General features: G+C 43.3%; 3 protein-coding genes across 3 annotated transcripts; all 3 read right to left on the bottom strand.

The window, feature by feature from the left end:
• Nucleotides 1-885: 885 nt before the first annotated feature.
• On the bottom strand, nt 886-3,274 carry LOC6625637 (UDP-glycosyltransferase UGT5). Its single transcript, XM_002050271.4, has 4 exons — nt 3,189-3,274; nt 2,419-2,677; nt 1,699-2,364; nt 886-1,642 (listed from the first exon to the last, which is right to left on the bottom strand). The coding sequence occupies exons 1-4, from the start codon at nt 3,189-3,191 to the stop codon at nt 978-980; spliced, it is 1,593 nt and encodes a 530-aa protein (XP_002050307.2). The 5' UTR covers nt 3,192-3,274; the 3' UTR covers nt 886-977.
• Nucleotides 3,275-4,721: 1,447 nt separating this feature from the next.
• On the bottom strand, nt 4,722-7,321 carry LOC6625638 (UDP-glycosyltransferase UGT5). Its single transcript, XM_002050272.4, has 4 exons — nt 7,164-7,321; nt 6,288-6,546; nt 5,558-6,223; nt 4,722-5,501 (listed from the first exon to the last, which is right to left on the bottom strand). The coding sequence occupies exons 1-4, from the start codon at nt 7,164-7,166 to the stop codon at nt 4,837-4,839; spliced, it is 1,593 nt and encodes a 530-aa protein (XP_002050308.2). The 5' UTR covers nt 7,167-7,321; the 3' UTR covers nt 4,722-4,836.
• Nucleotides 7,322-8,080: 759 nt separating this feature from the next.
• Nucleotides 8,081-10,296, bottom strand: Ugt49C1 (UDP-glycosyltransferase family 49 member C1). The gene is made up of 6 exons (XM_070210301.1): nt 9,938-10,296; nt 9,725-9,883; nt 9,201-9,662; nt 8,938-9,145; nt 8,593-8,863; nt 8,081-8,530 (listed from the first exon to the last, which is right to left on the bottom strand). Exons 1-6 carry the CDS (start codon nt 10,035-10,037, stop codon nt 8,141-8,143), a joined length of 1,590 nt encoding a protein of 529 aa, XP_070066402.1. The 5' UTR covers nt 10,038-10,296; the 3' UTR covers nt 8,081-8,140.
• Nucleotides 10,297-10,392: the final 96 nt, after the last annotated feature.

Below are 10,392 nucleotides of genomic sequence, written 5' to 3'. Positions count from 1 at the left end.
TTATGAGTACCCCTAATATGTATTTCAGCGCCCAGTTCAGATAGCTGTCGCTGGTCTCTGTACTCTTCTCGTAAGCTTTCTTATAAATTATTTGGGCAGCAATTTGTTGCCCTGAAGCGAGTTGAGAAAAGTCATTTGTCTATGTTTACTGAACACTCAAAATTGTATTAAAAACTCTAAGAAAATAACTATACATTTATTCAAACAATTTAACATTATATTTGTGGCACACTTTTGTTTATCAATAAAACGTTTTGAGTTAAAAAAAAAAACAATCCAGGATTTTCTAGCTTTGTTTCGACTTTTTTTAAGGCTTCTTTGCAGAATTAAAATTGCGACAAGCGAGGAGCAGACCTGAAATGGGCAACACAACTATTGTCAAGGCAATGCAAAGGATATCCAGTAGTTAAAATTTATACAAGGTCAGGTCCAGACCCGCATATATAAATGTAAATGTACAGTAGTCCACGCCCGTTATTGTACCCTTCTCAACATTCAAATACTGGTCGGCATAGACGGGCATGCCGAGCATGGGAACGGAGTAATGTAACGCCTCCTGAGTCCCGAAAAGACCACAGTGGAAAATGAAAACCTTGACATTTGGATGACCAAGGAGGAGGGGCATACATTTCAACAAATTAAAGAATATCCTGAGCTTTTCGGCTCAAAAGTCTGCGCCGGATCCTTTTTGGATACCTCAGTCATTCATCACAGGGTATTCTGTAAGGAGTCTTCATTTTCTCGTATCAAGTCTTCTATTATCAACTATTTATCATGCGAATAGTGTTTATCTCTAGTCTAGTTTTAGAGTTTAATAAGAGGCAATAAGATAAGGGGAAAAGGGGAGTGTGAGTCAGAATGTTAGCCGACTGAAAACACCAAACGTTTCGATATTAGAAACATTTTGAGAATGTATTCAAAATAATTAACACAATATTGCTTATCATAATGAGTTATTGACATAAATGAGGACTTTGTTAGTTTTGCTTAGCCTTTGTTTTAGGCTTCTTCGCAGAGTTATAATTGCGACAAACGAGGAGAAAACCTAAAATGGGCAACACAACGATTCCGAAGGCAATGCCAAGGATGTCGAACAGGTAAAACTGATACCAAGCCAGGTCCAAGCCTGCAGATACCATATGCGGTGCTCCACGGTGTTCAATGACATAATCGATCCAGAACATGGCCGTATCCATCGCAGGCAGCGGACGATCGCGAAAGATGCGCGAGGCACGCTTCATGTTATCCCTGTACTTGGGATTCTCCAGCAGCTCTGTAAGGGAAGACTGCAGCTCCTCCTTTGTAACTGTGAGATAGTTGACTTCAAGGGCATAACCAGCAGCTGTGCCCTTCTTAATATTCAAGTGCTGGTCGGGGAAGGCGGGCATGCCGAGTACGGGAACGCCGTAATGTACCGCCTCCTGAAAGCCGAAAAGTCCACCGTGGAAGATGAAAACCTTCACATTAGGATGAGCAAGTATATCAGTATGGGGCATCGACTTTTGGACCATCACATTAGCCGGCAGATTGGGTAACTTGTCATATTCGAAATGCCACAGGACGCGTTGCTTTAGGCTTCCAAACACACCGAGAAACATCTTGATCTTCTCAGGCGGAAATGCTACACTGGGCACTTGGCAACCTTCCAGGAAATATATCAACCACGATCAAGGTTCGAAAATCGTAAATACAACTTACCTAGGCTTACATAGATTGCTCCATGGTTAGCTTGATCCAAAAACTTTTGCATGTTTGTGGGCAAGAGTTTCGCTGATCGAATATGAAGTCCACCCACGGGAACCATATTGAATGAAACGGGCCTAGGCGGCTCCAAAGGCAAATATGTGTTCAGAAGGATGGCTGAGATGTTACGCTCCAGTTGCTTAATGGTTGGCAGCTCCTTGAACTGCTTGGAGAAGTGTTTCTGCAAGATATTATTAAGTGCCGGATAGTACCAAAAGGTGCGCAAAGCGTCCTCTACAAGCGAGCTGTAAACGTTATCAACTCGTTCGAAAAAGGACATGCGATCTCTGTAGGGCTTCCAGCCGTGAGCTACATATGACCAGGGATTTATAATGCCCGTCAAGGAAGAGAAATAGTTGGAGAAGCCAAAGGATGTTATGGTAATAATAGGAATTTGATATAGATAGCCCAAGAAGAGGGCGCCCTCATTAAAGAACTGCTCCGTCAGAAGCAAATCATATTTGCCCAACTTGTCCTTGGCATTGATAAAATTCAACACTTCCTTCTGCTCGAACGCAAAGTCCGTGCTACCCAAGCCGATGACATAGGCCATCCTGAGGAATGTAACCGTGTCCAAATCTCTCATGTCAACCGCTGCCTTGGCTTTGTTCATATCCATAACTGCAAGTGACGGACAAAAGCTGTTTAAGCTCCTGTTTACTTCAATAGACTTGCCTGCGCTCCAAATGTTGTATTGTGGAATTAGAACCTCCGTATAATTGGAGCCCAAGTTCTCCTTGGCCAATGAGAATGGCGTGACGAAGGTCACCTCGTGTCCGCGCTTCACCAGTTCTTTGATAATGGCGTTTATCATCATGAAGTGACTCTCGCCGAGAAAGAAGATGGGAGCCAGTATCCGGTATCCGGCTCCAATCTCCAACAGCTGCAGCGCCACAAAGCCCAGCAGAAGGAGTTTCAAGGCAATCTTTGGTTGCTGAAGATCATTTAGATAGGTTATCAATGGGCGTACAAGAGTTCGTGTTAAATTGATGATCTGTGTCACTGGAAATTGTAATATGTATTGCAGTCTTGTCTTTATGATAATTATTTGAATAAAACCGATTGCGATCTGTTGCCAACTTGTCCATGAGAATTATCTATAAATATTAATAATTCTGTTCAATAGCTTTTGAACGTGACGTGCGTGTTAAGTGGCATTATTAGGATATAGATGCAGTTGCAAAACGTTTTTGCATTATAGAGAGGCGATTTAAAATTTTGCGAGCGAGAGATAGAGAGAAGCAAGGTATAAAGGTCTGAGTAATAGGTCTGAGAAATACGGAGCAACGCTTGCTAAATTATGATCAAAAACTTGTTGAGCCCTTTGTCTTTGGCTTGGTAATAATATCATACGAAGTTACGACTATTTAACTTTGTGCACATTTTTGATCCTCAAATTCCAAATAATTTGATTTAATTTGTCGATGCTTCGTTGATATACACACCATTTTCAGTTCCCACTATGCACTATGCGTGTTTCCGATTTTCGACCGACCGCTGCACTCCGCGATTCACAGACGACTGAGTCGCTGGATCGGTATCGGATCTCGTATAAAAAATATATATATAGACTTGAGGCAAGCTATCGGTGACGCGTCTTTTGAAATATAGTACGAGTTAATATGCATTTCATATACCCTGCAGTTATTGATTTGGTTGTCTGGGCATATGCCATGAGAGATGCTTAAAATATTCCATCCAATATTTGATATAACAATAGTTGATGAATAGTTGCTCGCTATTATAAAATATAACATTGCTAGCTGCATTTGACACACGTCTAAATGGACTCCATAGAGTATAGAGTAGGACTAGCTCGTAATAGTCACACATTTGCTTATTTAGTGTTTAAAGTTAAGTATAAACCGACTCGGTCGGTGCAGCTTAAACGAATGTAAATAAAGAGAATCACTCGCCGGGAGGAAATTGGAGATGGACGACTTACTTAGTAGCGCATAGAAATTGGAGCTCACAAACCGAATACGAAGGGTGTTTGTTGGGGAAGCTGAAGAGGATATGAACTAAAATAGGTAGGAGGCTCAAGTCGGGTAGAGGATACCTTTCTCTACCAACCCAAAAGGTAGCTCGCGCTACGTGCTCGTTTGCTTTATCAGTAATAAAAAATTTGTAGAAAGAGTTCTCTCTTTTGGGTGCAGCCGACCGAACAACTTGCCACCGCCTCCACTCGATAGCCATAACAAGAATTAATTTTCAACGAAAAAAAGCTAATTAAAATAGCAGCATATACATACAGCACTAAATATAATACAATCGCAATTGCAATGCTGTTTATAGAATCCAATAAAGACGTTCCTGAATGCACGTGTGCACATGTATAAAGACGCTCATGCAATTTGCGCTAGCTGCGTTTTCAATATACGCACAAGATTTCATTAATAACTTCTGATTTCCTAACCGATCTGGATGCAATTTCAACAGTAGATCTTCTTGTTCAATAGAATATTTCTGTTGCATTAAAATTGTTGCTTAAATTAGGGACTAGTTTCCATCGGACGCCGTACCCTGGGAAGGGCGGGGTATACCCGATAGTCGTGCATATAGGGTTTGTCTCTAGTATTAGCCTATTTTTATAATTAAAAACTCTTATCGTAGATAGCACAGCTGCACCTTCTGTTGGTTGCACGCAAAATGAGATGCAGTTCATTGATTAGACATTTGCGTGAAAAATATAAAATAATAATAATATAATGTGGGGTACTTTAGTTGCCTGCTGATGCAAGTGTCAAGAAATGCTTCGTATTCTTCCCGATTCTTAATAGTAAACGTTCGCAAGATATTGCTTCTAATATAAATCACGAAAAATCATGTAGAAGGGCTGTAATAAAGAGATGGCTTTGTTAGGGAGAAAATTGGAAAATATGAAAGGACGGGGGCATTGAGAGAGGCAGAGAGAGGTGAGAGAGAGAGAGAGAGAGAGAGTGAGAGGGAGGAAGGGAGGTAGCTAATTAACTAAAAACTCCAATATAGTAAATATTTATTAGAAACATTTTAAAAAGTTATGCAAACTAATTAACATAATTACAGCACAATTTTGCTTTTCAGTTGAAGTTAGCAACATATAAAAAGACTTTGTTAGTTTTGCTTGGACTTTGTTTTAGGCTTCTTCGCAGGCTTGAAATGGCGACAGGCGAGGATCAGACCCAAAATAGGCAAAAGTATAATTGCCAAGGCAATGCCAATGATGTCCAACAGATAAAACTGATACCAAGCCAGGTCCAAGCCTGCAGATACCATATGCGGTGCTCCACGGTGTTCAATGACATAATCGATCCAGAACATGGCCGTATCCATCGCAGGCAGCGGACGATCGCGAAAGATGCGCGAGGCACGCTTCATGTTATCCCTGTACTTGGGATTCTCCAGCAGCTCTGTAAGGGAAGACTGCAGCTCCTCCTTTGTAACTGTGAGATAATTGACTTCAAGGGCATAACCAGCAGCTGTGCCCTTCTTGATATTCAAGTGCTGGTCGGCATAGACGGGCATGCCGAGCACAGGAACGCCGTAGTGTACCGCCTCCTGAGTGCCGAAAAGACCACAATGGGAAATGAAAACCTTGACATTGGGATGCGCGAGTATATCATTTTGGGGCATCCACTTCTGGACCATCACATTAGCTGGAAGACCGGGTAACTTGTCGTCCTCAAACTTCCATAGGACGCGTTGCTTCAGGTTTCCAAACACACCGAGAAACATCTTGATCTTCTCAGGCGGAAAGTCTGCACTGCGCACTTGAGAACCTGTCAGAAAATGTGTTAACCATGGTCAAGGTCAGATAATAGCAAATACAACTTACCCAGACTAAAGTATATGGCCCCATGTTTAGCATCATCCAAAAAATTTTGCATGTTTGTGGGCAAGGGCTTCGCTGATCGAATATGAAGTCCACCCACGGGAATCATATTGAATGAAATGGGCTTAGGCGGCTCCAAAGGCAAATATGAGTTCAGAAGGATGGCTGAGATGTTACGCTCCAGTTGCTTAATGGTTGGCAGCTCCTTGAACTGCTTGGAGAAGTGTTTCTGCAAAATCTGATTTTGTGCCGGATAGTACCAAAAGGTGCGCATTGCTTCCTCTACAAGCGAGCCGTAAACGCTGTCAATTCGTTGCCAAAGGGTCATGCGATCTGTGTAGGGCTTCCAGCCATGAGCCACATACGACCAGGGATTTATAATGCCCGTCAAGGAAGTCAAATAGTTGGAGAAGCCAAAGGTTGAAATGGTAATGATAGGTATTTGATACAGATGTCCCAAAATGAGAGCTCCCTCGTTAAAGAACTGCTCGGCCAGCAGCAAGTCGTATTTGCCCACCTTGTCCTTGGCATTGATGAAATTCAACACTTCCTTCTGCTCGAACGCAAAGTCCGTGCTACCCAAGCCCATGACATAGGCCAGCTTGATGAATGTCACCGTGTCCAAATCTCTCATGTCCAGCGCCGTCTTGGCTTTGGTCATTCCCATAACTGCAAGCGATAGTTAAGATTAGTTAAAAGCTGTTTAAATTTTTGTTTACTCCAATTGACTTGCCTGAGCCCCAAATGTCGTATTGTGGAATTAGAACCTCCGTGTAATTGGAACCCAAGTTCTCCTTGGCCAATGAGAATGGCGTGATGAATGTCACCTCGTGTCCGCGCTTCACCAACTCTCTGATAATGGCGTTTGTCATCATAAAGTGACTCTTGCCCGGAAAGAAGAAGGGGGCCAATATGCGGGATCCAGCGCCAATCTCCAAATGCTGCAGTGCCACAAGGCCCAGCAGCAACAGTTTCAAGGGTATTTTCGGTTGCTGTAGGTCATGTAGATAGTTTAATAATGGGCGTAAAGAGTTATGGTGAAATTGTCGATCTATTCCACTCGAAACTATAATCTCAATCATCATCTTATCTTTATGATAATTATTTGAATAGCTGCCGTTTACGAAAGGCTTGTACATTTATAACTTGATTTCTTATCTGTCCAATGATTGCGACCTGCTTAAAGCTTTTACCCTCTCACCAGCGTGTCTATGACAATTATCTATAACTATAAATAATTTCGTCTAATAGCTGTTCAACGTGAGGCTTTAAGTGGCATTATTAGGGCTGTAGATCTAGATAACTGTTGATATGATGTCTCAAAAGAGAAGCGATTTAAACGTTTGCAAACGTTTGTGAATAGAGAAAGAAAGAGGGAAGCGTGGCACAAACATTTGAGCATAAAATTAAAACGAGGGAATGTTTGCTTTTTTAGTTCTGCTAAAATATGATCAAAAACTCGTTGAACTTCTTTAGCTTAGGCTGGCGAAATTCTTCTTTTGAAATTACAATTATTTAGCTTTAGGCATTTTTTTGGTTCTCTGCCAAAGTTCTTCGCCTAATTCAAATAATTTAATTTAATTTAACAATGCCTAATTGTTGTACACACCATTTTCAGTTCTCACTGGGCACTGCGCGTATTTTCCAATTTTCGGCCGACCGTCCCACGCCGCGATTCATAGACGACTGAGTAGCTAACCCGGCATCGGTTCTCATATAAAACGTATGTTGTAGAGCAGAGACAACTTATCGGCTACGCGCCTGTTGTGAAATAAGTTATGTTAAGTTGTTGTTTTTCATATATACCCTGCAGCTATTGATTTTGTTGGCTGGGTATGCCATGAACAATCTTTCTGCTAGTACTTACTTACATAGCTCTTAGTTAATACAGAGCTCTGTGCGAATTGTCTAGCAATAATTAAATTTAATAATCAAATCTTTCAACTATTTGCTTAGATAGAAAAATCCAAGTTCTGCGCTCACGAAGAATTACCTAGCCTCCCAATTCGATGTATGCCATTGTATAGGGTATTATAATTTAATCACAGCATATATGCTTCATCAGGCAAAGATATATTATGGAAATTATTATAATTCATTCACGAAATATGTGAAGCATATAGCAAGATGCCTTCGATCCTATAAAGTATTTATTTATTATCAGTATTAACACCCGATGCGATTCGATTCGATATTTATGTTCGTCTATCTCTTTATAGGGACGATCGGTTGAAAAACGAGTTTGCGTAGTAAGAAATTGTTTGCGTTCTACCAGATTTATATTTCGTAACATTATTGCAAAGGCTTTAACTTCTTCTCAATATGAATGTCTTTAAGGGTATTCAATCTTCGGCGTGCGTTCTTTCTTGTTTGTGTTCGTTTTGCTTGGCTGGTGAGTCGACAGTTTTTCAAAAGTTCGGACTGCGGTATTATTGGTGATGTGCTGGAAATGTTGAGCACTGATTGGCGCGCACGTGTTATCAGCTGAGGCAGAATCAGTTGCTTTGTGGATTACAGAGAGACACATGCATATCAACAATCTTTATTTGACGGCAATAATTGCAGCTAGATTAAATAGTTGATGATTTAATGACTTTTGGATTTGCTATGCTTCTTGCCGCTGCCCCGCAGCAAGCGTAAGGCCAGCAGCAGCAGAAGGAGCACAGCCAAGCCAACGGCTGCCACAAAGCTAATTACATCCAGCAGATAGAACTGATACCACCTTAGGTCGAGACCAGCGGAACGCATATGTGGTGCTCCCTTGTGCCGTATCACATACTCGATCCAGTAGACGGCGCTCCGGCGTGGCGGCAGCGGGCGATCGCGAAAGATGCGGGAGACGCGCTGCACATTCTCCGCGTAGCTGGCATTCTCGATGAGCTGCAGCAGCGAGTGGCGCAGCAGCTGCTCCGTAATGGACTGAAAGTGTAGACTAATGGCATAGCCGCCCAGCACGGCCTTGTTCATGTTGAGATGCTGCAGATGGTGAGAGCTGGATTATAGACCACATTATAATTAAAAAGTCAAAGGAAACACACCTGGTCACAGTAGAAGGGTATGCCCAGCATGGGTACGGCATAGTGTACACCCTCCTGCGTGCCAAAGAGGCCGCCGTGCGTGATGAACACTTTGATATTCGGATGCGCCAATATGTCCGCCTGCGGCAGCCACTTGCGTATCATCACATTTGGGGGCAGCTGACCAATGGAATCGTCCTCGAACTTCCACAGCACGCGCTGCTTCATGGAGCCAAAGACCTTAAGGAATAGCTGCAGCATGTGGGCCGGCATCTCCTTGCTCTGCACATTGCTGCCTGGAATGGGATTAGGGTAGGGTGTGGCTTAGTATGGATAGGCGGAGTACCCCTAAGGGAGTTGCCAGACTTGCCCAGGCTAAAGTAGATGGCGCCATCTGTTGCCGCATCGAGAAAACTCTGCATGTCCATGGGCAGTGGCTTGGGCGGATAGATGTGCATGCCACCAACTGGTACCATGGCGTCCACAGTGGGACGTGCTGTTGTCAGCGGTGCGTGACTGTTGAGCAGCATCACTGAGATTTGCGTCTCCATGTGCCTGACCTTGGGCACCTCAGCTGCGGGTGAAAGAAATAGCAGGGGATTCTCTTTACAGCAACTGTCGGCACTCACCTAAGACTGGCCCGAAGTAGAGCTCCGTGATGGCATCCATTTTGGGAAAGTAGTTGAACAGTCGATCTAAATCCTCGTAGAGCGAAACATAGGTGTTGCGCACACGCTCCATGAAGGACATGCGATCGGTGAAGGGCATAAATCCGTGCGGCACAAAGGACCAGGGTGTGATCAGGCCCATCATCTGGCTCATGTGATTCTCATAGCCCAGGGTGCTGGTGGTGACAATGGGTATTTTATACTTGTGGGCCAGCGCCAAGAAGGCCTCCTGATAGAACTGCTCGGCGAGCAGCAGATCGAACACGCCCTCCGTCTGCCTGGCATGTATCAAGGCCTGTACGTGCGGCTGACGCAGGGCATGCTCCGTTGTCTTCAGGCCAATTATCTCCAGCATTTTGAGAAAATCATAGTTATTCATGCGTGTCAAATCAAACAGATGCTGCACTCCAAAGTTCAGCTTCACTGTGGCAAGTGGCAAAAAATAGGTTAGACCCCTTTGCAATAAGGCGGTGTCAGCTGCTCACCATCATGCCAGAAATCGTAGACGGGCTCGATCAGCAGCTCCGTGTAGTTGCTGCCCAGCTGCTGGGAGGCCAGCGAAAAGGCCGCAATCATCGTGACTTGGTGTCCATTTTGTATGAGCTCTCTGATCAGCGCCGTGTGCATCATAAAGTGACTCTTGCCTGTATTTGAGTCAGTCTTAATGCAGCACCTGCATTACAGTGAAGCTCGCTTACCTGGAAACGCATAGACAGCTAGAATTTTGGCTGGCCTTACTTGGGGCAGCGCGACCAGCGCTGAGTACAGTATAAGCAGGCTCAACGCCTGCAGCTTCATTGCGGCAATACCAATTTATATTAATAGTATTCTTAAAATGTATTTTCCTTAAATGCCACAATTAGGTGGCGAACTATTGATCACATGCAACAATGATAGATTGCTGCATAGATACATATATATTTATGGCACACTTCTTGACTTTGTTCAGTTCAGTTTAATTATTTTATTTATTTTTCGTATTCCGGTCCTATGAGCTCATCCCGACTATCGGACGACCGTTCCACACCGCGATTCACAGATGACTGAGACTCTGCCTCCATCGAGTCCCACATATAACAATATGTTTTACGTTAAATTTAGGGAGGGAGCATGTTGTTATACCCTAAGCCCACTGAAAATGACACAAAAGGGT

Source organism: Drosophila virilis, chromosome 5, assembly GCF_030788295.1.
Source record: "Drosophila virilis strain 15010-1051.87 chromosome 5, Dvir_AGI_RSII-ME, whole genome shotgun sequence".
Lineage (NCBI taxonomy): Eukaryota > Metazoa > Arthropoda > Insecta > Diptera > Drosophilidae > Drosophila > Drosophila virilis.
Note: the sequence above shows the minus strand (reverse complement) of the source record. Positions and strands in the feature narration are given on the sequence as shown.